This window comes from Sarcophilus harrisii, chromosome 2 (genome assembly GCF_902635505.1).
Source record: "Sarcophilus harrisii chromosome 2, mSarHar1.11, whole genome shotgun sequence".
Lineage (NCBI taxonomy): Eukaryota > Metazoa > Chordata > Mammalia > Dasyuromorphia > Dasyuridae > Sarcophilus > Sarcophilus harrisii.
Window position 1 is genome coordinate 185,468,950 of NC_045427.1, and position 27,723 is coordinate 185,496,672.

At 33.6% G+C, this 27,723-nt stretch overlaps 1 protein-coding gene across 2 annotated transcripts in view; it reads right to left on the minus strand.

The window, feature by feature from the left end:
- Nucleotides 1–3,124: 3,124 nt before the first annotated feature.
- Nucleotides 3,125–27,723, minus strand: part of EIPR1 (EARP complex and GARP complex interacting protein 1) — a 202,093-nt gene continuing 177,494 nt past the window's right edge. For both annotated transcript variants that reach the window (XM_012539894.3, XM_023494661.2), the window contains 4 exons: nt 14,140–14,276; nt 11,160–11,327; nt 10,264–10,431; nt 3,125–3,755 (listed from right to left, as the gene is read on the minus strand). In XM_012539894.3, the coding sequence (XP_012395348.1) occupies nt 3,581–3,755; nt 10,264–10,431; nt 11,160–11,327; nt 14,140–14,276 (648 nt within the window). In that variant the 3' untranslated portion in view covers nt 3,125–3,580. The remainder of the gene's footprint in view (nt 3,756–10,263; nt 10,432–11,159; nt 11,328–14,139; nt 14,277–27,723) is intronic.

The following is a 27,723-nucleotide window of genomic DNA, read 5'->3' on the forward strand; positions in this document are numbered from 1 at the left end:
ATAGGACAAGGATAAAAATGGGGGAAAAGTCTTAGATGATAAACAAAACTAGGCTAGGATTTTGGATTAGGGGAAAAGCTTAACAATCAATATGTATTTAATCTGATTTTTAAAAAGAAACAAAATCAAATTGCCAAATTAAAAAAAAAAATGAACAAGGTGACTCTACAAGGGAAAACACAAAGAATAATTATATGAGAACTGGTTAAAAGAACAAGGGGCTATTTAACTTGGAGGAAAAAAGACTCAGATGGGACATGATAATTATCTTTAAGTAGTAGAAGGCATGTTTGTTTTATTTAGCACTGGAAAGAAGAATTAGGACCAATAGGAGAAAGTTTTGTAAAAAAAAAAAAAAAATTAGGCTTAATAATATTTAAAAAAAAAAAAAACTTTCTGACAATAAAAGCCATCCAAAAGTAGAATAAGCTGTTTCAAAAGTTGAAATCTGAAGTCTACAGTTTGGAGAATTATTTGCTGACTATGTTACAGTGGAGATTTCTTTCTTGTACTTAAAAGAATGTTTCTGTGAATTATATGCTGGTGAAAGTGACAATTTAAAGGTAAAAAAAATTTTTTTACAAAAAATAATTTTGTAAAATTATGAAATACTTATATTAAAACAACATGTAGACATCTTAAACAGATTACAGGGAATTAAAGATGAGATTGAAAATCAAATAGCTCATAAAAATCTTTCCCATTTCTATAATTCTGGTTTTTTTAACAATAACTCTGATTTAAGTAGTCAAGTACCATTTTACAGATCAGGAAACTGATACCAAATTTTTCACTAGTAAAATAAATTTTTCTTCACAGTAAAGACTATTAGCAAACATATTTGTTTTTGTATCCCTAAAACTGAACACAATGCCTTATACAAGGGGAATTAAATTAATAAATGTTTGTAGAATGAATAATGAATGAAAGCCTGAGAGATGTCAAATAACATACTATTGTTATAGAGATACTGTAAATTTGGAATTTGAACTTGTCTCCTCTGACATAAAGAGTTGGGTTTCTTCCATTACATCATACTACTATTCAAACAAAACTGAAAAGAATGAGGCAATATCACCCAAACTAGTAAGCAGTGTTTGAATTTAATCAGCAAATGTTATAGTAACATTTATAAGTAGATCATTTATCCTCCTCTAGCAAGGTCAAAGTTGAGAATTTGCAAGGCAAAAAAGGTTTCTGAGTTATCAAAATTATATAATGAAGTCTTCATAATAAATTTTATATATCTTATAGAAGAACCTTCATCTCTGTCTCAGCATGCTGACTCTTAGTTTATACATAATTCTAACCAGGTTTGGTTATCTGTTTGCACAGTTCACCATGGATTTCAAGCAAAAACTTCAAAGTAAAGAAGAGAAAAGTTGCTAAAGGGCATTGATGCAGGAGGAAGAAGAAATATCTGATAGCTTGAGAAAGGAAGAAATTGAAAAAAAAAAACACCCCATATTAACAGTTGAGAACCCTTTAGTAAAGAGATCTCTATATTTTTTTCCATGTGATATATAATAGTAGGACCTTTGTGTTTAAAATTGAAAAGAATCTTAAAATTCAGGAGGCCCACTTGATTATGTTACAGATTAGGAAAGTGAAGCCCAAAGAAATGAGGCCAAATAGCTAATTAGATGCAAAGCTAGGACTAAAACATAGATCTTATGAGTATTACATTATAATTCTTCCCATTACAATAATTAATGTTCAGAATGAGTCACCAATAAGGATTAAATTTGGTATCCTTCACAAGGATATCTCAAAAATTCATTTATATGAAATAGCTCATCCCCCAAATTTGCTGGATAAATGATATTTTGTTTCAATATTCCAATTTAGCTACCCAGAACCTATTCTTACTGTTAAAAAATAGTGTCTAAGTCAGCCAAGAATGAACTTAAGTCTTCCTTTTGTCAAAAGATAGCCTTGCTTCATTCATTTACTGGCTACACCAAATCTACATTGTAGCAAGAACAGTAACAACAGAAAGTTGATATTTTTAAATATTCTGATATCAGCACTTTTGAATTACTCTTTGCTATAAGCTGTGTAATAAACGACAGGAAAGAATAATTAACATTGTTTCATTTTCTCTGCAAGTACACAGATCCATTCTGACAGAGAAAAGTTGCAAAGAAGAGAGATCCAAAATAAATAAAATTCAGTAGGCACTGGCATAATCTTCCGTCCTAAGCAGGTACAGTTAGCAAATCCCAGAGCAAATACTACAGGAATAACTTTGGAAATCACTCAGAGATTTCTCTTACATTTTTTTTAATTTTGCAAATTATGGCCTGTTTATATGATGACTCAAGCTGTTGGGGACACTGAGGATCATTTTCTCCAGTTCCTCCACCATTTTAAAATTGAGGAAATAAAAGTTCATTGAAATGATTTGACTTGCCCAAGGTGACTTGTCAAGATCAGAAGCAGAACCTTGGAGCTACCTCCTTATTTAACAGATTAGGACAGAAAAACATGCCATGGAGTTGTCTAACTAAGCCAAAGGAAGGAAAATGAATGACCAGACAGGTTGCAAGACCATGATCTGATTAACAGGGTATATTGAGATAAGAGCAAAACTTTAACAGTTATACAATCATTGTATAGAGATACCCGATTAACTAAAAAAAGGAACACATTCTTTTATTTCCTAGAATGATAAAAGAAACATTTACTATATGAGCAACATAAAGATTGTGGTACATAGTGGAGAATAAAACACATAGATTAGAACAGGCATATAGGTGAAGAACAACATTTGGTAAAAAGTAAAAATACAATCTTTATTACAGGATACTTCTTGAGGCTCCTGAAGTTCACTATGGCAAATATCGCACTCCTTGGGACAATAATGAGAACAGGAGTCAATTCATAGGACATTTGATGATATGGTGATCATGCATGCCTCAATCTGTAAGGTCATTCAGTGATAAACAGCCCTCTTTGGGAGAGTTTTCAGTGTTGGCTTTGGGGAGTAAGAAGAAAAGAGGCTTCCTTACATTTAGTCATGTGCCCTTCTTTTTCTGTACTGGGACAGAGAAAAAATATGCAGATTCTTTATGGTGGCAAAATAAACAGTGATAGCCATTCATTAAAGCAGAAACCATAAAAATTCATGAAACATGACCTTGTTTATTATGATGATGATGATTATTCAAGAGAGAGACATGGTTACTGGTATAGAAATAGGAGTAAAAAAATTCCATATCTTCATGAACCTTACATTATCTTTTGAAACAAACAAAAAACAAACAGCAGTGATTAAACAGGAACTCTTTTCCTGAATTGAAATAGGATAGGAAACCATTTCCCAATCCTCATATTTTCAGTGAACTTTTCCAAAGACATCATTTTCTACTTTCAATAAAGGAGAAAACCTTTTTAAATGTGTCAGTTTGTATAGTTAGTTGGTGGAAGACTTTATTATTATTTATAAATGCTTACATTAAAAGAAGGCAACATGGGTTGTCCTAGAGTAGGAACTATTTGGAAAACTAATTACCTCCAAATTGCTGCAAATTCTCAAGAATAGGCCAAGAGGATGAATCGGGAATGGCATCCAAACAGATTAAAGTAATATGTGATATTTAAGAGCCCTGGGAACCCTGTTAATAACAAGTCTTCCATCATAACTTAAAGAGGCAAAAAGCCAGGGGTCCGCTGAGGACCACTCCACTGCATATACACTGTCTTCATGCTCTTCATAGGTGGCAATAACGCTGTCGGGAAGCGGCTCTTTGCTCCTAGAATCAAACAAAGACAGAAAAAAATGATAGTACATAAGAAATCAGAGCAAGGATGTGCTCATCACATCCAAACATTCCAATGTTAGATTCTGAAGGAAGCTGTATGGAAGAGATATAAGGCCACATTGAAGCTGTTACTGTGAAGTGAGACAATTCCTACTTCATTTTTGATAATGCCATCTTACGTTGATGGAATCATCATGACATGAGTGCTATTTATTTTATGTTGGACTTTAGGACAATCAAGAGATGGTTCCTTCATACATGAGAAAATGCATGGCAAGAAAAGAATTAACTGTACCTGATTTCACCTTTAAAATAATAAAATGCTATAAGTAGAAAGCTTTTGGACATCTGGTTCAAACCCATCATTTTATTATTCCCAATATTCTTTTTTCTCAAGACTCCCATATTCCTTCCTTCCCTGCCCCTTTCTGCTAAGGACTTCACCTCCTATTTTGCTGAGAAAATAGAGACCAGAATATACTTTCTGTTTATAAACCTTTAACATCTTTTCCTGTTCTTTCCTCCATTTTCTGCTCAGGAGTTAGCCCTTTACACCATCTTCTTTACTTAAGCCAACTTCTTTACTTAAGCCTTTCATCCCATTTCCTAGCTGATTGTCATTGCAATAATCCCTACTCCTTCTTTCTAATTATCTGTCTCTTCTTATCTCCTGGTTCATTTACTGCAGTCTACAAATAATGCCCAAGTCTCTCCCAACTTTAAAATCTCTCACCAAAACCTATCATCCTCTTCAAATTACCACCCTCTATTTCTCCTCTTATTCACCAAACTCAAAAAACAAAAGAAAACAAAAAAATCCTGTTTATTCTTGTCTTCACTTCTGTCTCTGTGCCTTTGCCTGGGGTGTTTCTTATGTTTGAAATGTATTCTCTGCTCACCTCTACCTCTTAGAATCCCTAATTTTCTTCAAAGATCTACTCGGAGACCATCTTCTACATGAAGTCTTTCCGTTCTGAACTACTCTCTACCCCCCCCCCCCAAAGCTGATACTGCTTGTGCTCTCAAATTACCTTTTATTTATTTCGTATCTACCTAGATGTGTCCACATTGTTTTCCCAAAAGAAAGTAAGATCTTTTTAGCAAAATGGTCAAATTAGGCAGGTGAGGATGGTTAGGGATGCCAGAAAGGCTGAGAGAAGTTTGCTAAAGAAAGTGGCAGAACTAGAATTAGAATCCAAATTCTGACTTCAATATATTACAGTGTCTTCTACATTATGTCTGTCATATCTACCTATAAACAAAATGCTTACCCCGTGAGTAGTCTCCAAGTATTTTTCTTACTATAGTATAGAATTTTAAATTTTAGTGTAGTAAGGAAAAATCTTTTACAAATTAGAGAAGTAGGCATTATGAGGTAATAAGATTTGTAAAAAAAAAAAAAAATTCACTTAAAATTCTATTCAATAAACATTTGTAGAGTACTTAAATGTTAATTACTATAAGGGCTATATAACAGAATTTAGCTAGTCACAAAACACTTATTAAGTACCTACTATGTGTCAGGCACTACACTAAGTGCTAGGGATACACACACAAAAGCATGCACAGATGAAAATAGTTTTTGCTCTTAAGTAGCCAATAGACTAATGTGAGAGACAACATGCAAAAAGTTATGTACAATAAAATATATATCAGTTAAATTATGAATAATATCAGAGGGAAGGCATTAAGAAAGAGGACTGGGAACGGCTTCTTGCAGAAGGTGGAATTTAACTGAGTCCTGAAGGAAGCCAGGGATTTGAGAAGGAAGAGATGATGAAGAAGAAGAGAATTCAGGCACGGGAAATAGCCAATAAATTGGATTAGAACCTGGAAATGGAGTGCCTTGTGCAAAAAACAGAAAAGAAATCAGCATCAGAAGATCAAAATGTATGGTGGGAGGGAGATTGTGAACTATTAGAAGAATGGAAATATAGCATGAGGCCAAGTTATGAAAGGTTTTAAAAGCCAAAAAGTATTTAATATTTGGTCCTCTACCAAGATACCTATTGGAACTTACCAAATGCAGGAAGGACATAGTATGTGTGAAATGGCCAGATCTGTGCTTCAGGAAAATCAGTTAACAGATATGTGAAGGATAATTGGAGTAGAGAGTCACTTAAGGCAGGAAAGCCAACTAACAAATTCTTTTAATAGTATAGGCTTCAGAAACAAACTAAAAGGAGAATAGCTGAACCCCTATAAAAGCAAATGAAATCATTAAGTGAAAGTGAAATATAGATGAAGAAAAAGAAGGGTTCTCCATGTATACTTACAGTTTGTGTCCATGCCCTGAATGAAGGTGTAGCAAAGGAAACTGAGAAAGAATCATATATATCGGAGAACCAAAAGAGATTGGTATCATTCAAACCATGACATAAAAAAAAAAATCAAGGTAGAAAAGGTGACTGGCAGTGTTAAAGGCTGCAGAGAGGAATGAGAATGAATTTAACAATTAAAGACATATTGGGTAACTCTGTAGAGAACAATTTCAATTCAATGGTGAGGATGGAAGCCAAAACGTATAGAGTTTTACAAGAGAGTAAAAGTTACAGGAGGGGAAGCAACTATTGTAAACAATCGTCTCAAGGAGCTTAGCATAAAAGGCAAGAGAAATAAGGGATAATAATAATGAGAGAGGAGGATGAATCAAATGATTGTTTTTGAGGATGAAGGAAAAATGGGTACATTTGCAGGCAGGAGGGAATTAGGAGGCAGGAAGAAATAGAAGATAAAAGACTGAGATGAAAGAAGAGAAAAGCTGCTACAGAAGATGGGATAGGACAGAATTGGATCAGTTGTACAAGGTAAGGTAGTCTGCCTTGGCAAGGAGAAGTGCAGCTCTTCATGTGAGATGGGAATGAAGGAAGAAATAGTGATAGAAAGCAATCAGCTACATGAGTTGAAGAAACAGAGAGAATGGATAACTCTTGAGGAATGATTTCTAATTGTTCAACAAAATATGAGACAGATATCAAAACTAAGAAGGTACAGGGTGGGGGAGATATAGAAAGTTAGAGGAAAAATGAAAAATCACTTGTGGTTGGTGAGAAAGTAAATCCCTTACAAAGTATGAAAGGATTACTATTCTGCCAGGAGGGCCCATTTGGAATTATGTAACAAATTTGTGGTGGACTAGTTAGCACTAGTTAGTTTCTGGTAGTGGGCCAAATCAGCATGTTTCTTTACTTTCACCAGCTCCATTGTGAGTAGGAATAAAGGACAGTAGGAGTAATTCAAGGCTGGGGTATGACAGGGAAGGATCTTTCCAAAGGGATAAATGCAAACCCTTAACTTTGAGTTAAAAAATTAACAATGAAAAATGGATAAGTCATCCCAGCCATTTAGGTAAAGAGGATTTAGGAATTTTAGTGTCTTACAAGTTCAACATAAGTAGATAGCAGACCAAACTGGATAGCTAATGCTCTTAAGAGTCACATATTTAAGCATAAGGTCTATAAAAAGGAAGGTACTTTGGTTCACAGCATTCTATTTCCCCAATTAGGCCATATCAGTATTGTGATCAGTTCTGGAAACCTCATTTTGGGAAGGACATGAACAATATAGAATGAATCAAGTAAAATATTAACAAATTATAGTTACAGATATTTAATTTGAAAAAATATTTTTATTTAGAAGATAGGTGGCACAGTGGAGAGAGTACAAGGCCTGATATAAAAAAGATTCCTCCTCCTGAGTTTAAATCTGGCCTCAGACACTTCTTAGCTGTGTCTTATTAGCTAGGTAAGTCACTTAACCCTGTTGCCTCCATTCTTCACCTATAAAAGAACTGGAAAAAGAAAGGGCAAACTACTCTAGTACCTTTGACAAGATGAAATCACAGAGTAGGACACAACTGAAATGACTAAACAACAGCAAATTTTTATTTACTTTATTAGCTATATTTTGAATAATATAATTAAGCATTATGAGAATCCTCTTAGATCTTCTATTTAGCATAAATAGCATGATATAGTAAAGCAAAGAATTTCTAGTTCCCTAAAGCCCAAGAACAAAATAGGTACTTAAGGCAATTGTGATAGTATATTAATTGAGTTTATATTTTTTTTTTCTTTGCACCTGGCAACACTGTTTTTTACACCTGGTAGTACTTCTGATAATTTTTGTAAGGCTCATAGAAATATGAAACCTGGAAGATTACCCTTTTCCTACATTTAAAGAGATAATGTAACTTGTTTCTAAGTCTCGACCCCTGCCATTTTCTCTCTCCAATATCACTGGATGATCCCTCCATTATTTCTTTGAAGCCTGGGTCAAAAAATAACTGTCCAGGAAACTCTCTATGTGCACCCGTATCATTTCATTTTTCTCAGTACTTTAAAGCACTGGTATAGTTTATATTTACTTTTTACTTACATATTGTTGGGTAAGTGGTCTTAATTCACAAGTGAATTAACTCCTTGCAGGTACATCCCCTTTTTTTGTTGCTTTACAGCACTGAGCACAGGATTCTCCACATAATAAGTTTGTAATTCATGTATTTCAAAATTTCATAACTAGAAGATTTGGCTCATCAATTCAAAGTTTACTACTCCAAATGAATTAGAAAATGCTTATGAGTTTGAGTGCTTGTTATTTTCTGAATTAAATAAGATATGTAAGCAAATTAAACGAAAAATAATCCCCCAAACAACTGGGAAATTACCACAACAAACACATTTTGGTGTTTTTTGTTTAGGTGTATCTGACAAGCAATAAATGCTTCATCTATCCCAGAGAACAGCTCCACTGAAGATTACCTGTATGGAAATGGGCCAGTACAACTATTCACAGAGGTTCCAATTAAGGGAATGATCAGGTTTCTCTTCTAATAAAGATTTCACATCAGAATCAGTGAAAAACATCTCCTTAAACATATGAAGTACAGTTGGCCATAAAATAAACAAAATCTAGAATTTATAAGGATATATTGTTAGGCTGTAACCACTGTGATTGTGGTTAAATATTATTCTTTGAGGGACCTATATTTCCAAGTGTCTGAATGTGAAAACTACAAAGAAAATAGAGTAATTTCCTCAGTCTAATGATATATAAATTGGTAAATTATAGTTGTAGAGAAAGCCCCAAATACGTAGACATTTTCCCACAAAACAATTGTAAAATATGCACAAACAGGCATTGAAAGAATACAGATATATGAGTGATATCATGCTCTCAAAACAAAATAATAAAGCTATCTCAAACTTTAGAGACCACCCTATTCAGTTCAATCAGGCTCTTTTCCACAAATCATTACACAGCAAACATTAAGGGATCTTTGAAATCACAAGAATCTAAATTCTTTAAGATAAGTCCTTAAATACATTCAGAAGTGGGAAAGAGTTGCTGCAGGTACTGAAAGACAAATGAGTGATGTTTTCTTTTAATGTTGACTCTTGTGACAGCAAGAAGGACATGTTCACAGACATGTTCACAGAACAGAACAGCAATGGATCTCCATTATTAGTACTGTGTGGCCCACATCAGTGCAGTTAAAAAACTGCTAGTTAGACCAAGAGCTATAATTAGACAGCACTAGACACAGAAGACTAGTTAATAGACTGTGACCCTTGAGCAAGTCCCTAAGAAGATATTTCAATATCCCCTGTTTTGTCTATAAATTAGGACCAATATCTATCCCAAATGGGGATATTGTAGGGATTCAATGTTATGATGAATGTAAAGAGACTCTAAAATGTATAAATACTAGAAAAATCAAGGTTTTTATCATTATATTCATATTATTTACTATATTTACCATTATAAGCAGCCAATTAAGATGCTGAAATTCATTGGGACAGAAATTGGCATATCAAGCTCAAGATCCTTAAGGAATACAAAGTAATGGAATACAAAGTAATATTAGGCCTAAGAGAAGGATCCTAACAATTGAGGTGGGAATAGGAAAAGAGGTCTTATCTCATAGGAACATTTTACATATATCAAGTTAGGACCCTTCCCCTAAATCTAATATTACTTTTTATTTATTTATCTAGTTACTAGTTGCTTTCTTCCACTAGAATGTAAGTTTCTTGAGGGCAGAGACTGTTTTTTTTTGCCACTTTGTCCTTAGTACTTGACACAATACCTAGCACATCAATCTGACAATAAAAACTTGTTGAATTAATAACTATAAATTACAGTATATAAAAGACTAAGTGGTGACAGTTCTGAAATCATCACATGCTATTTTTTCATTGAAGTTTAAATTTGTTTCAGAGAGAGCAATCATAAGAAATGAAAGTGACAAAAAGTAGAGATCTCTGCTGGTGACTCCTAGTCTAAGGCATCAGTAATCAGACCACTGTTCTACCTTAGTTTAGAAATGAAACCTTTGTGAAGAAGGGGGATTTCAAATGCAACTACTACTGTACATAACTGAAAGTTTTATTTTTTTAAAAGCACCTAGAACAGCAGATTATACACAATAAAAAAAAATAACATTTGAAAAAGTCATTTTCCCCCTAAACAAAATAACTGAATGGAAAGTCATTCTTACTTTTCTTCCTGGTGGTGGTCTTCCTGGTCACTAAGATCATCTTCATCTACCAAATGACCAAAGGGCTCTGAAGAAATTGACACCATGTTTGAAAGAATGACTCTGCTATCACTGCTTCCTGTGAGGATCAGCTGGTCATGAGAGTGGTTGTAACGCACATTCCATACCCTACAGAAGGTAATAGAAATCATATAGGTGGAGGTTGACAATTTAATACAAATATACTAAAAAGACACACTATTTTGACTCTGAGGATCCTTTCTGAGAGTCAGAAAACTGGAAAGTACTCCCCAAAAGATGTCAACAGATTATGCACACAGTCTAGAAGTGTCTTTAAGTGTATAGCTTATACACTGTTATAATAATGATCAATATGATTACATAAAATGATTGATTTAATGCTGGAAGGGATCTAAGAGGTTATCTATTAAAAATCTCTTCATCCTACAAATAAGGAAATGGAGTCAGTCAATTAGCATTTATTCTACTGAAGGCCAGTGACTTAAAATGACATAGTCACACAGGAAGTAAACAAGAGAATCAAGTAAGTTTTGAATTTAGGTCTTCTAGTTCCAAAATCCAGTGTGCTTTCTATCTTCTTAAAAGACCCAGTTGATTTGTTCAGTTCCTATGAGGTCAATGTCAAAGCGCTTTATAACTTCACTGGGAGTTATAAAAAAAAGCAAAGAAATATGGGAAAGTGGAATCATTAAAACTGGATTTGAAACTTAGCTCCACAGCTTTCTTACTACATGATCTTAAGGAGTTATGTGACCTCTCTGGGCTTCCCTTGTTTTCAACCATAAAAAAGGTAAAAAGTAATTATCAAAAATTATCAAAATAAACAATATATACTTTATATACTCCTAAATCAGCATACCAAAAATTCTTATTACCAGTGGGAATGCTCATCGAGTGTCTTCACAGGTTCACCAACATTTCTAGTGTCCCAAAACTTCACCTTGCAATCATCTCCACAACTAGCCAAGTAGTACTGTTTATTGGGATTAAAGTCAAGGTCCCGTACCAGCTGTCCATGGGCATTCTCTATGCAATATATCTGGCTAGGAAACAATAAAACATAACAGCATTTAAAACTAAATTGATTAGGAAAAATCGTCGTGCTCTTTAAAAACAAATTGGTTTCCCGGTAACCTGTTTATTCCCTAGGCATTAAGAGTTCTGGTGGCTCCATCACTGGGATGTTAGGAATAAGTTTGGGGAAATCTCAATTGGTATTTCCAGCTCTTTTCAAAACCTTTTTTTTTCCCCTTTAAAGAGTTTGTTACAAATAACAACAAATGAAATAGTGAATTCAGGCAAGCATCAACTTTCATCTAAGTGAAAATAAGAATTAGCAATAAGTTAATGATCTTCATGGCTGCCTTTAGAGTTTACATACGTTTCAGATTTTTGCTATGAAAACAAACTGAGTACCCTAAAGAGTCAAAGTAATCTGATTGAAAAAGATTGATGATGATGATGTAGAAGAGCAAGCTGAGACTGTTACTTAAGAGTTTTGGGAGAGGTGCCCATGAGAGGAAAAGGAAGGCTTGGGGTAGGAAAGGGGATAGGAAACAAAAGAAAAATAGGACAAGAGGTAAGAGGAATAAAGGAAAAGTAAGTCCAGTTTGGGGCTATCTAGTGAGGTGGGAAGGAACTAGATAAGAGACTGGGATATCTGATGTTTCTTTTTTGACCCATTATCCAATAAAGCTTGCCTATTCATAACATTATCTTATACATCACATTTTTATCCTGAGGTGTTAACTTAATGCTTTCTTCTGCAGTTTAATTTCTTCTTGTTGTTGCATCAGTAGACAGGGTGAACAGCTGGGCAACTTCGCTCCTTGTAATTATCTTTCACATATTTGAAGACCATTATTAAGTCACCTTCTAGTCCTCTATTCTCCAAGGTAGATAAACTCAACCCCTTTCAACTTCTCTCCTACGTTGTCTTTCTGGCCTTAAATCAGTTTCATTGTTCTCCCCTGGACTCTTTCCAGTTTTCTAAATTCTTTCACAAAATAGGACATCTCAAACCTAAAACCTTTCAAGTGCAATAGATCAACATATAGAATTAAATAAATACTGACCAATAAATAGACTAAGCAAATGTTTCCAACATTTTTTCCATAAAATATTAACTAGCCCACTTCATGTCAACACTGTGCTAGGCACAAAGGTGTTTTTTTGAATAAGAAATGTAAATTTAGTGCTAGAAAAATGAAGAAGGTTTTCTGATTAGGAAATCCATGACTATTCCTCTTAAAAGAAAAATGTAATGTCCAATTAGAAATAATTGCTGCTCCCATCTTTTGCTCACTTCCCACTGATAATTCAACAAAGAGATAATATAATGAAAAATGGATTAAATGCTTAAGATTCTAGAATTCAAAGATTCATTCACATATTCTGGGCTTTTTAAATATTATTCTAAGGACTCCCAGTCTTTAGATACTAAAATACTGGATATCCTTTCATAGAACAATGGAATTAAAAAGGACAGAAAGAGAACACTGAGGAATGGTTTTCAATCAATGTATTTATCATCTTTGAACTCTATGGCTTTCAGCTTCTGTTTATGGAACTAAATAAGTCCCTTTTATAGATATGCACATGCTTGGAAAACAGCGATTGATTGCTATACCCTGAGCTTGCAGAGGGAGCCATAGAACTAAATTTAAAGTTGTCCCCCCCTTAAAGGCAACAAAAGTTATTACAAGACATCCGTCTTCTTGGTTTAGTGATAAATTACGGTGTGCTGAGGGGATAAACTGTATCTTAAAAAAGCTTGCACAGGCTTCTGTTGCCATGACAACAGATATGCACAACATCGCTCCTTTGCTTATCAAAATCACAACCAGAGCAGAAAAAACTGCCTCTTATTTGTTCCATTGGAACTATTGGTTGTTGAGTACAATTACCTAAATGACAAAACTTGATTAACCAGTAAGTGTATATTTTAAAGATACAGAGATTACATATTTTAAAAAAGAAACAATTAAATGTTTCCTGAGGAATTGTAATTATATTAAGTTGTAATACTTTATCATATATACAAAAACCAGTCTATAGTCACTACTTCCACATAAATCTGAAATTTTCATATAAACAATGATTCTTATAAATAACTGCTACTAAAGGGTTATTAATATCCAGCATTTAACAACTGATTCAGGTAATAGAATCCAGCTGTACTCAAAATGGAAAAAAAAAATTGTACTACAAACATGATACAAAGACAGACACACCATGTTAGCTACCCTCCAACCTCCAAAATCTATTTGGCTCTTAATCATTTTCCCCCTCTGCTACCTATGGGATAAAATATGAACTCCTTAGCTTGACATTTAAGACCCTTCAGGATTTGATTCCCACTTACCTTTCCAGCCTTGTTTCATATTACTTCCCTTCAGTCATTATATGTTTCAGTCTAACTAGATTGATTAATAGTTAGCTATTATCCTGCTGTTTCCTGTCTTTCTACATCTGAGTAGTTCTCTGTGCCTGAAATCCTTTCCTTCCTTGTAACCACATATTAAAATTCCTTTCAAGGGTTAGCTCAGGTGTCACCTCCCCCCAAAAGTCTTTCCTGATCAATCCAGCTGAAATTAATCTTTCCTCAGCTTTCTCAGAGGGTATGGTTCAGATCTCTGCCTAGATCTTTTCACATTCAACTTTATATCAGACTCATTTATATAATAATTATAATTCTCACTCTCCCTTAGCAGAATGATAGTTCCTAGAGACCACATAATAGTGCTTTAAAAAAGTTTCCTGAACTGATTAAGAGAAAGGGAAGAAAAAGAAAGAATTTGGATTATGCTCAGCTGAAGCTTCATGTTAAATAAGGTATATTAGTGCTTCACTTACCTCATATTTCGAGTATCCCAACCCCGTATGGTAGTATCATTGGCTGTTGCAACTTGGGTGCAGTTGTGATGTGGGCTCCATCTACCAGAAGTAAACTTCAACTGACCTTTCCCTTCTAATGATGTAGAACTGGACAGCTTGGCATTTGGACAATATTTCAAAAAGAATAAAAATGAAAAAAGCAAATTCAATTCATTGAACTAAGACTCAAGTATAAAAATACAAAAAAAAATACTAATAATAATTCAGAAGCATTTTTATCTTTTTCCTTGAAAAGGCTCACATGTTTAAATCTTCTTTGGAAAACTATAAAATTGAGGACATAGAAAAAATAAAACAAAAAGCCTATTAATAGATCTCTATTAAACAGGAATCATGTGCAAGTATATGAATAGAGATGATCTGCTAAAACTTGAAAGATAAATAATTCAAACATCTGGCCTTATATAAAGACAAGGACAAAGCCATTAAAGTACACACTAACATCTTGAGAATAAAAGAAATAATATAATTTAGTCAATAAAATGTTATTTTAAATTCTGTTTTCCTCTCCCTTTATTCTGAAGATCTCAAATTACTTCCTATGGAAGTTGATTAAAACTCATTATAATATGTGGTCAACGTCTGTTTCAAAGAAGTATAAGGAAAACTTTCTCCTGGACACCATAATCTTCATCAGTGAAATAAATCCACGAGGGCAGAACACCTGATAAGAGAAAAGGAAAAACAACTCCTTCTCTTTTTTGGTGGGGAATTGAATTTAGAGCTAGATGACACATATTGAATCCCAACTCTGTGTGGCCTCAGTCAAATCACCTCACCTCTATGGATCTTAATTTTGTTATCCACAAAATGGAGAAGTTGAAACAGATGACCCTTAAGGCCCACTCCTTGATTTAAATCTATACATTTAGAATTGAGTTACTCTTTCTGCCTTATCTTTGATCAACTAACCTCACCAATTTATTCACATGAATATTTTTTTACTCCAGATTATATGGAACTGGTTTACATATACTTCCCACTCTAAGTTATAGAGAAAATTTTAATCATATTGTGTTATTTAAAGATTCCATACTCTTTTCCTCCGTAGATATTTTTCATCTTTTGCTGTGCAACAGTTATTTTTAACCTATCTATCCCAACTAAATAGTTCCCTTTAATCATTGTGTATCTAATCATCTGACTGTCCTGAAAATTCCTCTCAAATAATCTTAAATTAACATTCGTTTTAATTTACCTTCAACTGGAAAAATAAATACTCCCTATGTAGTACTTTTATGAGAGGGGAGACCAATCAAACTAATAATGATAGAATATTATAATTTCAAAAAGACTAGGAATCACCACTGTCTCTGAAAGAACTAATTAAAATGTAATCTTATGGATATAATTTAGAAATCATTAGTATGGCAAAAAGGGCTGAGGACCTAGGCAAGAGAGCTATGTTCAATTTATAAATACATGGCAGGTTTCTGGATAAAGGCAGAAGAAGTAGCTTCAAACTCCTGCTTTGACATTTACTACCTGTATAAACAGACAAGTTACTTAGTCTTTTTAAGTCTGTTTCCTTTATTTGCAAAATTATTGAAAAATTCATTATTTCCTTAAACATATTATTTTGAAGAAAGTTCTTTGTAAACCTTGAAGTGCTTTAAAAGTTTAAATTATACTCTCCTTACCTATTGAACAGAAAGTGATGCATCTATAATCTGAATAAATTCAGCTACAGAAACATTATATCATGAATAAACAAAGTTACAATGCTGAAAAGCAGAGAAAATAGAGCTCAAAAGAACCTTAAGTTTTGGGAAGAATTAAATTACTAATGACTTCTGCAGAGGTCAATACCATATAGATAAAGAATAAACAAAATATACTTCTCATGATTGTGGTCCCTCTTTTGCCTTCTCAAAAAGAGCTCCTCAAAATATTCTAAGTCATAAACCTTTTAAGGCAAAAAATATACATTTTCTCTCTTTATGATTTAATCATCAAAATTTGTCATCAAAAATTTAGTTATTTTGTCAAACTAGTAGAGAAAGAGAAATTTAAAAATACACATATAAAAAGTCATGTGGATTTGAAATAGAAAGTGAAACAATCTGCCCTACAAATACTGAACTGGGAACCCCGGAAATCTCATCTTTAGCTTTGACTATGTCAAGGTGGGAAAACAGATCTAGTGATGGCCAGTGTCATAATGGAAACAAAGTCAGGACAAGTTTTGTGTTACTCTGGGAAAACCATATAACTTCTTTATGTTTCAGTTTTATCATGTATATAAATAAATTGAAACTAAAAGACTTCAAAAGTCCTTTTTATTTTTGAGTGTATGATTCTAGCTATATGGGATCTTGGGCAAGTGTCTCCACCTATCTAGGTACTTCACTTTCCTCATTCATAAATCTCCTTCTCATTCTAGAGTTTGGTACTTGTGACATATTCAAGATCAGAAAAAGGCTAAAAACCTTTATTTTGCGATATGCTAGGAAGAAGTATCTATCATTTCATATTCTCTACCCCAACTTAGTCCTTGGAGGATAACGGTAACCTGAATGAAGTTTACAAAGTGCCATGTTACTGTAATTAATAGTCCCATGGTTTCTAAAATCTGACTGAAGAGTGATTTTTTTGAAACCACATTTAGGAATCAGAATTAAGTAAATCTCATTAGCTAGGAGATCTAGGATATCTAGGAACAGTAAAGATGTTTATAAGAATGAAGTAGTAGTAGAAAATAGAGCTGCTTGTACCATTAGTATTACTCCGAGGTGAAACATCCACATAAATCACTAGGACAGACCATAATGATGTACAATGGGTAGATGGATTCTACAGAAATTTGGTTATATTTGGACAAAACAAAGCTATCAATAAACTCAATAAATAGCTCTTTTGGTGTAAATAAGATAATGCTTTATAAACTGTCAGCTATTTCTTCTACCTATCTTAGAGCCGACTCAGTTTAGTTAAATAAACATTTATTAGGTAATAATAGGTGGTGCAGTGGATAGAGTATTAGCCCTGAAGTCAGGAGGACCTGAATTCAAATGGTCTCAGACACTTAACACTTCCTAGCTGTGTGACTCTGGGCAAGTCACTTAACCCCAATTGCCTCAGCAAAAACAAAAACAAAAACCATTTATTATACAGAGCACTATGATTACACAGAAATATATTTTAGATACATTAGGTAATCGGTTAATAATTTAATGTATGTTACTAATATATTTTAGATAGGAGAAAAAAAGTTTTTTAAGGTTTTACCTGGAGATCCATTCAGATTCCTTTACTATTAGTGTATAATTCAGGGGTCCTCAAACTTTTTAAATAGGATGCCAGTTCACTGTCCCTCAGACTGTTGGAGGGCTGGACTATAGTAAAAACAAAAACTGTTTTGTGGGCCTTTGAATAAAGAAACCTCATAGCCTTGGGTGAAGGGGATAAACGTCCTCAGCTGCTGCATCTGGTCCACAGGCCGTAGTTTGAAGACCCCGGCACCATATTCTAGTTATATCTTTAGTAGTATTTTAAAATACTGTAATAATAAGCATTCCATTTCTTCTCATTTATTCAACAAATATTTATTAAGCACTTATTGTATGCAAAATTATAGGAAATTGAACTCTAGAGAGGTGATCTAGCTTAGATAGCTAACATTGTAGAAAATGTGTGACTTAAAAGCCTTAATTTCTACATTTAGTTTGTTGATCATTCAGGAGTAAAGTCAAGTCCAAAGGCTACCTCTTTCATATGGTCCTAGGCAAATCTGCAAGGGACCTAAAACATCATCTAATCCCATCGTCTCATTTTGCATATGAAATAAACTGAACCCAGAGGAGTTACAAGAGTTGAGATAATAGAGATGAAAGGCAGCAAAGCAGGGACTTAAAGCATGGTTCTCTAATTCCAAATCCAGCACTTGTTACATTGTACCAATCAAAGGGCTGTATGTGTCCAATTAGTAAAAGGTATTTTTGTTAAGTGACTTTTCTATAATTCTTCTCAAAATTTTCAAGACGGTAGAGATTCAATATTAGCATAATGTGGTTCTCTGTAAATGCCATCCAAAACCTTCCTTCCAATACAGCATACATCCATATAAAGATTGGTTTGGTTAATAGCACCACCAATTGGTCCAAATGCAGTCTACTTTCAAGTTTATATAAATCAAACTTAATCAAATCAAGTTTATATAAAATTTGAGTGTGGTCAAAAATACATGTTATTTTTATCACCTATATACATATATCATTTTCAATGAGATATTTCAAGGATATGACCTATGTCCTGATAAGAGAATTCAAAAGAAGTAAAGGAAAATTATTCCTGCCCTTGGCTGCAGGAGCTTTTGTCTATCTGAAGGAACTTTAATCTAGCTTAACTACTAACTTTAAATATATTTTAAAAATCTAACTGGAGGAGCACTGATCTAACTTAACTACTAGCAAAACCATATAAAACAAGAAGAGAGCTATTAACTGTGATAGGCTGATCATGGGTACCATAGGAGTTCAGAAAAAAAAAAAATATCAATGTAGGCTGGAATAATCAAGAGGAAGTCTTGTGAAAGAGGAGAGTATGAATAAGGTAATTACAAGTATAGTAGACAATATATTCCAAGCACAAGAAATTATATGAGCAAGAATATGGAAGTAGAAATTAGTCATGTTGTGTAAAATGGACCTAATTATATAGAGTGGAGAGATTTTATATTGGGGAACAGTGATTGGATGAATAGGATAGGACCACTTTACAGAAAACCTTGAAAGCCGGAAAGAAAAGTTTGGACTTGATACAGTTGGCACCTTCATAAGTTTGTGAGCTAAGAAGTGTCATGATGAAGAGGATATTTTAGGAAGATGAATCTGGCAGCGGTGGGCGAGATGGTTTGGAGGGCAGAAAGACTGCAGGCAAGCAGAAGGCTGCTGCCAGGTGTGAGGTGAAAAGGAAGCACAGGAAAAGACAAATGCTTCCACTAAAACTTCATCCACATGGGTACAAAGAAAAGAGTCTGTAAGGTAAATTTTAGTAAAAGCCCTAAAGCAAATTTATTATCAATTTTTACTGAGTACCCATCCAAGGTGAACAGTCTAATATGGGATGAAGAGCCAATCAATCACATATTTTTTTTTGTTTGTTTCCTGGATGCAATGTAAAAAATATTCAGTAAGAAATGCAATACACATAATTATGTTTCTTAATATTAAAGAGAAATAATCAGTGATGCTATAGATTTTGTTGTTATTATCATTTTTAAGACAATATAGTTATTCACAGGAAATGCTGCTAATACCCAGATAGAAAAAAAAAGGATATATCTTCTAAGGAACAGAATTATATGGCTTATATCAACTTTAGCAATCTATAAATGGCACATTTATATGAAGGGCCTGAGATTTATAAAAATCTGTTAAGATTGAACTTCAAAACAAAAATCTATAATTACAACATAACAGAGAACCTAAAATAAAAGTTAAATTCAATTAAGGGAAAATAACACCCTTGACATCGTACCTTACATACAGTAACCCAATAATTTGATTACCAATGATATTAGAGTGATATTAATTAATTCATTGTTCAGGTTATAATGTAGTGGAAAGAACACTAGACCTGGGATCAACTCCTGGCTCTCTCAATTACTAGCTCTGTGACCTAAGATAAGTTATGACTTCTCTAAGCCTAAACTTTATTATCTGTAAAATAAGGAAAATAAACACTATTTACCCTACAAGTTATTGTGATAATCAAATAAGAATATATAAAACAGCATATAAATTTGAACTACTATTTATCCATTTATTTATTTAATAAAACATTCAGAAAATGAAAGATGATTTTTCTTGGGATGGAAAATAATAAAGGTAAAGAGCTTTTTTTTTTAAAGTATCTATTCAAAGTTTAACTTGTATACAATATTCAGAAAACAAATTTTTTTCATGTTCAAAAATCTTAATCTGGCATTTAAAGTCCTTCACAATATGGCGCCCTTCCAACTTTCAAATCATTTCCTATTATTTCCCTTCATGCACATGCTATTTCATTTAAACTGGCCTGCTACCTATTTCATGTATATACATAATTCCATCTGTCCTTTCTGTGCTTTTGCATGGAAGGTCTCCTATGAATGAAATAAAGTTGCTTCTCATCACTCCCCCAACCTCCTTGGAATCCTTAGTTTGCTTCAAAACACAATATCAATTAGATAACAATGATTTGTTAAATATGGTTTTATTCATAAGACATTTCTTTGAAGGAAGTAAGATTTTTAAAAAATTACTCTAGAGTTTGAAAAAAAACTTAGTAGCTCAGCAAAATTTGAAAAACTTTATAGATTTTCTTTTGGTGTTTGATTATGTTGTGTTTACTTATCAAGCAAGTATGCCTCTTTGAGAGAGTAGTAATTGGTACTATGTGTTTTTTTTTAATTTATAAATCCCTCTCCCATTCCCCACCATGGATAGCCACAATCTATAAACCTCAAGCTTGAGCTGTTCCACATATGTATATATTTGCCAATGCAGATTCACACAGTTTTTACTATCCTATTGATGTCATTGAAATTATCAGTCTTATTCTCCCAACTTTCTGTCCATATTAAAAAAAAAAAAAATTAGCCTTTTTTTTCACAATTCAACAAAAAAAAAACTGAATGTATCTTCAAAATGATCTTGATTCTGAAAGTTGATTATAAACACTAAGATGGTATATATTGCATCTCTGTAATAAAGTTTGAATTCCAATGCACCATATAGCATCTTATCTATAGAACTAAAAAAAATTCTAAATTCATTTAGCTTCCTATGTTTCAATAATTTCATATGCAAACATCTTTAAAAAGTGATTTTAATTAATATTTTTTCTTTATTTCTCAGAAAGGCTTGAGGAGTTATATCAAATATGCTTAACTCCTCAAGCAACAAATAGCAACAAATATATGATATTAATGAGTTACATATCAACATTTTAAGTGATAATTTCTCAATGAGATGCCATAAAGAAAAATGAAAAGTACTATTTGACTTTAATATTTGCAAAATGAAAGAAAATCTACAGTTTCTGTGCTGCTGAAATTATTACTTCTGAGGCATGATTATAAAATAATGTGAATAATTTTTTTAAAGATAAACATACTAGATTTTATACATTTAAATGAATACAAACCTTCAAACTATTTGACTAAAGAAAAGATGCTAAGTACTTCTCCCAATGATTCAAGTGAAGATAATTTACTTTTATGAAGTGCATACTACATACAAGGCATTATCCTAGATGCTAGGAATACAAAAATAGAATACTCCATGATGCCACTAAAACCTCATCAAAATGTACAGGCAAGACTGGGTTCACAAAAGCTGTCAATAGAATGATAGTTATGGGAGAGTCTATCAAGATAGAAAGGCTTCAAACACTGGGCAGTGGGTAGGGGGAAGAGGGAATGTCTGCTGTCCAAGGAAAAGAGAGGATTACTACCAGGTTGATTACAAAATAATGACTTAATTTTATTTTTTTTTAACCATAATAATCTTTGATGATTATCTACTAAGTTACAGAGATGTTATACATGATCTGAAGAAAATGTATTATAATGCTATATCATGTGGTTATTAAAAATAATTTTTAATATTCCTTTCTCTAATTAAAATCCCCACTTTTTAGTTTAGATCACATTAAAAAAAAAAGTTTCCAGGAACTAGCTGAGGAATGTGATCATATTGCAGCCTCTCCCAAAGCTGGCTCTGAGTCTATTATTACATAAAAAGAAGTCAAACAACTTATCTATGTTAACAAGGATCAACTTTTGTTTGAGACTTTTCCAATAAAAAACTGGGGCAACCTCACTCTCAAAGAAGAAGCTTAACCAGGTAGATTTTGAATAGAATGGTTTTCCTTACTAGAGGGGGCATGACTCTCACTTCTAGGCCACATTCTCAGTTTTCACTTCTCCCCCCAATAGAAGTTGAGAGTTCTTAGCCAATCTCCACATTAGCTGTCCACCAAACAGAGCTGTATTTTGCCCTTGCCAGGGGAGTTCCCAATAATATGCTGTCAGGAAGACAGATTAGGACTTAAAGTAACCTTAGACTTCAAGTCACCATGAGAGACTACTGGTCTCAATTTATTGTTTATTTGCTAGCCTAATTAATAAGTTGATTTTTCATAACTGAAATTTTGTCAGTGAATGACATTGTTCAAAACAGCTTGTTGCTATTTTAGAAATGCCTTGACTGACAATTTATGAAGCATTAAAGAAAAATCATTCTTAATATTTTGTAATTATTTTATTCCCCATTTAATTAAATTCAGTAAACCCTAAGTACTGGTTATGAACAAGATTCTGTGGGGGATACAATCACAAAAAAACAGTTTAGTCCTATCCACAAGCAATTTATAAAGAAAATTAAGACATCTAGGTAAGTAAGTATGATACAAAGTCGATTGTGCTAAATATAAGGGAGGGGTGAGTTGAGAAAAGTTCATGGAGAAATATGAGAAAGAATTTTATTCACCCAGGAAATCAGAAAGGGTGTCACAGAAAAGGGGACTCATCAGTTAAGGAGACCTATGCACATTTGCAGGGAATAGGGAAGAAGTTAGTAGATATAGAAATACTGAAAATGAAAGAATGATCAAAAAAGCATGAGATATGAGAAGAGGTAAGATGAAGGACAAAAATTTAAGTTTGGTAAGAAGGGCAACCTCATGTTCTGATAATGGAACAAGGGAAGAGAGGCAGAACAAGGCAGATCTCAAAAAGGAAAAGCATTTCAATGGGAATAGAAGGGGGAAAGTACATTCCAGGAAGACAGGTCTATATGAAAAAATGGAGCCTAGGTAAGACAAAACACAATTAGAAAACTGTTATTAGTTTAGTTTGCCTAGAAGAACTATGAAGAAAATTAGATCAAAATAGAGCTAGGATGTTAATTGGGTCATAAATGTCTGGCTAAGGGGTTTAATTTTATCCAAGATGTAAAGAGGAAACCATGGAAGGTTTTTTAGCAAGGGAGCAAAATGACCAGATTTGTACAGTAATGAGATGATTTTGGACAATTTTGATTGTAAAAGGAGAGGAATTGGAGGAGACTTTTTACAATAGTCTATTTGAGCACTGATGATAGTTTGAATGGAATTATGAGTAGAAGAGGAGGAGCAGATAGATATTATTAAGAAAAAGCTGACAAAGACTTGGCAAAACAGAGGCATCAAATTCAGTGCCCCCCAAATTTCCAAATACTTCAAACCAAATCAAAATGTAATGGGGACATGTTTAACAAATAAAAATGCAACCAAACACTGATAATGTTAATTTGTGGTTTTCTGAGTTGACATGTAGTCCACAAGGATCTGTTTTTATGTAAGTTTGATAACCCTGATGGAGAGGGTAACAGTGATGAGAGAATTAAAAATGACTCCAAGATTTCAAGAATATTATGACTGAACTAGATGTTGTGACTATGAACAGGAAGAGGCCAGTTTGAGAATAACAAGGTGGATGATGAGTTTAATTTTAGCTATATTGAGTTTGAGGTATTGATGAATCAGGTAGCATCCAGTATTCCCATACTCCAAAATAGATGTGATCTCTTCAGTCTGAATGCTCATTCCAATCATGCAGAATACAACTTATCTATGACTACTGAAGTTCTAAGAGACAGAGAATCCCAAGCATGAGTATAGCCAAAACAGAGAGGCAAGAGATGGAATATCCCATTCACAGATCAGCAAGTAGGACATTTTGGCTAGATCATGTAATGTAGCATAAAGAGCTGGAAAAAATAGACTAAAGGAGAATGCCAAGGGCTCTAAATAGTAAATGGAGAAGCTTGTGTTTTATTCCAAAGGCAATGGGGAGCTACTGAAACTTCCTGAACAGTGAAAGAAGCTTCTCTATTACTGTCTCCATTTTATAGAAGAGGAAATTGCAACTCAAAGTGAAGTGCCCTTAAAGATTAGAGGAGGAGGTGACCCCAGGCTTCCTTACTTCAAGTCCAAGATTCTCTTCTAAGAATCCCTGCCTCTTATTTAAAACCATATACAATAATCAGATATCAGACTTTTACTCATGCAGCTTGTTCACAAGAGGAGATGCAGAAAACAAGGAGCCAAGTAGGAAGCTATTACAATGATCCAGACGAGATGATGAAGGCCAGCAGTAGGGTAGCTTTGATGAAATTAATTCTTTTTGTACAGCAAAATAACGTTTTGGTCATGTATACTTACTGTGTATCTAATTTATATTTTAATATATTTAACATCTACTGGTCATCCTGCCATCTGGGGGAGGGGGTGGGGGGTAAGAGGTGAAAAATTGGAACAAGAGGTTTGGCAATTGTTAATGCTGTAAAGTTACCCATGCATATATCCTGTAAATAAAAGGCTATTAAAAAAAAAAAAAAAAAAAAAAAGGATGGAATAGATGGAAGAGATTTTGAAGATGAAGCATAAATAAGACTTAACACATAACTGTATATTAGGGGAGGAAGATGAGGGAGAATGAAGAGTCAACTCTGAAGTTCTAAATTTCCATAAATAGAAAAATGATAGTAAGAACAGTAGGGAAATTAGGGACAGGGGTGAGTTTAAAGAAGGAAAGATAATGAGCTGTTTTAGACATTTTGAATTTAAGATGCTTATGTAGCATCCTTGTGGAGATTCCAAATAGGCAGTTGTACATGTGAGACTAGAATGCAGGAGAGAGATGAGAAATAGATATTTATAAGATCTGGGAATCAACTATCTAGAGAGATGAATGAATCTATGGGAATTAATAAGAACACCAAGCGAGATAGAGAAAAGAGGTCCTAGAATGGAGATTCAGGATATATCCATGCATCAAGCACAGAATATAGATAACAAATCTACAAAAATTACTTGGAAATATTAGTCTAATAGGATAAGAATCAAAACACAGCATGAAAACCAGAGAAAATAATTAGAAGAAGGTAGTCAATACTGCCAAATGTTGCAGAGAACTCAAGGACCATTAGAACTGAGAAAGGCCAATGATGATTTATCAATTAATAGATTCCCAGTGACCTTGTAGAGAACAATTTCATTTGGTGGAGTTAGCAACCAGATTACAAGAGTTTGAGAGAAGAAAACAGGAATGGGAATGTGAAAGTGAAAAGGGTAAACAGCATTTTCTAGGAGTTTAGTTGTGAAAGGAGAGCTAAATGATGACAGCTTAAAGAGATGGTTGGGTCAAGTGAAGATTTCTTAAGAATGGGGAAGGAATGTGAGCCTATGTGAAGTAGATAATATCATATAATCAGAGCTCTAGAGCTAGAAAGCCCTTCAGAGGTCATCTAGTACAACTCCCTCATTATTTTACAATGTAATAAACTAAGGCCCAGAGAGATTTAGTGAGAATACAGAGAAATGACTCCACAAAACACTGTTCACCTCTACGGCATAAGCTGATCACCTGAAATCTCATCACCAGGAAAACTGACTCAGCTTTTAATATACCTTTTCATCTCATCCTAACTGCCTCTCCTCTCTGACTGAAGGCTGTTGTTGCTTGTCCTTCATTCTTGAAGAGAACCACAACATCAGGGAGGTGATGCCATGATATGCAAGTGTATTGGATTTAAATGAGGGAAGACTGTGCAAGGTCACTTGTCTCACTTTTGCCTCCAGAGCTATCTGGATGCAATGGCAAGATATGGATCAAGACGACAAGAGATGGCATTAAATCCTCCCAAAGCCTTCCTTTATAGAAACTCACATTTCCCATAGGGTGGAGGCCCTTTCAACTAATTTTTTTGTTTTCTTCTCCTGTTAGATTGAGTGTAAGCTTTTTGAGGGTAGGTATTATCAAATTTTCTTATTTATATTCCCAGCACTTTAATACAGTGCCTGGAACAATATAAGTACTTAATAAATGTTTATTAAATTAAATTAAAAGAATCTATAAAGTGACACAATTATTCATCTTAATCATGATATGTCTCACAACTGAGTCTGAATGATTTTGACTTCCTAAAAATATCTTAACTTTAGAGAATAAAGATTTGCCACAACTGAGGATATTCAAAAAGAATGGACAAAACCCTAAAGGCAATTCATTTAAAAGGCTGGACTCCAAAGACTCCAACAATCTTGTAATTATCTCGGCAAATAAATAATCCTTCCCCATAACAGTTGTTCTAAACTCTCTCCTCAAATGACCAATGACATCTCTGGTTCCCTTTTTCAGCAAATGACTAATAATTTTTCAGGAAAATCAGGACCAAATGACTGAAGCTTTCTCATTTTTTCTATTCCCACTTCAAAACATCTACATTTTCACTCTTTTCTTCTTTGCTCTAACACTCAGATAATGAGATGATCCTTTCTCATTACCAAGACTCCACTTTCACCAGTGATTCAGTCAGTACACCTTTAGAACTTTTCCCCATCAATTATTCCTTCTCACCTTAAATCTATCTATTGATTTTATCTTTACTTTTTACAAAATTGCCCAATTCTCCCTCACCTTTTAAAAAAGAAAAAAACCTCACACTTCATTTGACCCTCACATTTCACTTTATCAATCTTTCTGTTATCAAAGACCTAGAAAGAAGAGTATATGCTTCCTTCTTTCACTTCCTCACTAATCACTTATTTCTCAACCTCCCATGACTTGGTTTCTGACTACAACATACTAATAAAAAAAGCAAGGCATTCCTCACAAATCTGGCAGAATAATTTCAAGGCATGAGTCTGATCAGGTCAAGTTCTTGTTCAAAGGCTGTATGTCTTTATTGCCTCTAGGATAAGGTACAATCTCTTTAATCTAGTGATGATGTCATCCTCACCATTGTCATCACATAAACTGACTTGACGAACTTGAAAAAACATTTTAAGATTTACAATATATTTTATACACATTATTTCATTTCAGCCTCAGAACAGCACTATGAGATAGATGCTGCAGATGTAATTGTCTTCATTTCATAAATGAGGATACTGCAGCTCAGAGAAACTAAAAGATTTGCCCATAGTCACATAGCTATTAAGCATTAGAAGAGGAGGCCACCCCAGGTCTTCCTAACTTAAAACTCTCTCCACAAGCCTCCCTACCTCTAAATTAAGACAATATGCAATAATCAAGCTCTAACCTCAAAGTGCAGCTTTATTTTGCATCATTTCCCTTTATCTAATCTAAAGTTACCAGGATCTACATCTAAGGACTGTTTCTCTGTCCTTGCCCTTCCTGATTTTTCCATAGACTTTCTACAGTTAATCTCCTCTCCAGGTTTTTGTTATGCTTTTCTCTCCTTATTCTTCTCTTATTGGTTCCTTTTGAATCTTCTTTCCCAGATCTTCATTCAGTCACACCCACTAACTATGGACATCATGCTCTGAATCTTCTCTCTCTCTCTCTCTCTCTCTCTCTGTATGTATATATATATACATACAGAGAGAGAGTTATATATATATATATAACTCTCTACATAAATATAACTCTCTCTATATATATATATAAAACTCTCTATATAGAGTTATATATATATATAAAACTCTCTATATAGAGTTATATATATATATAAAACTCTCTATATAGAGTTATATATATATATAAAACTCTCT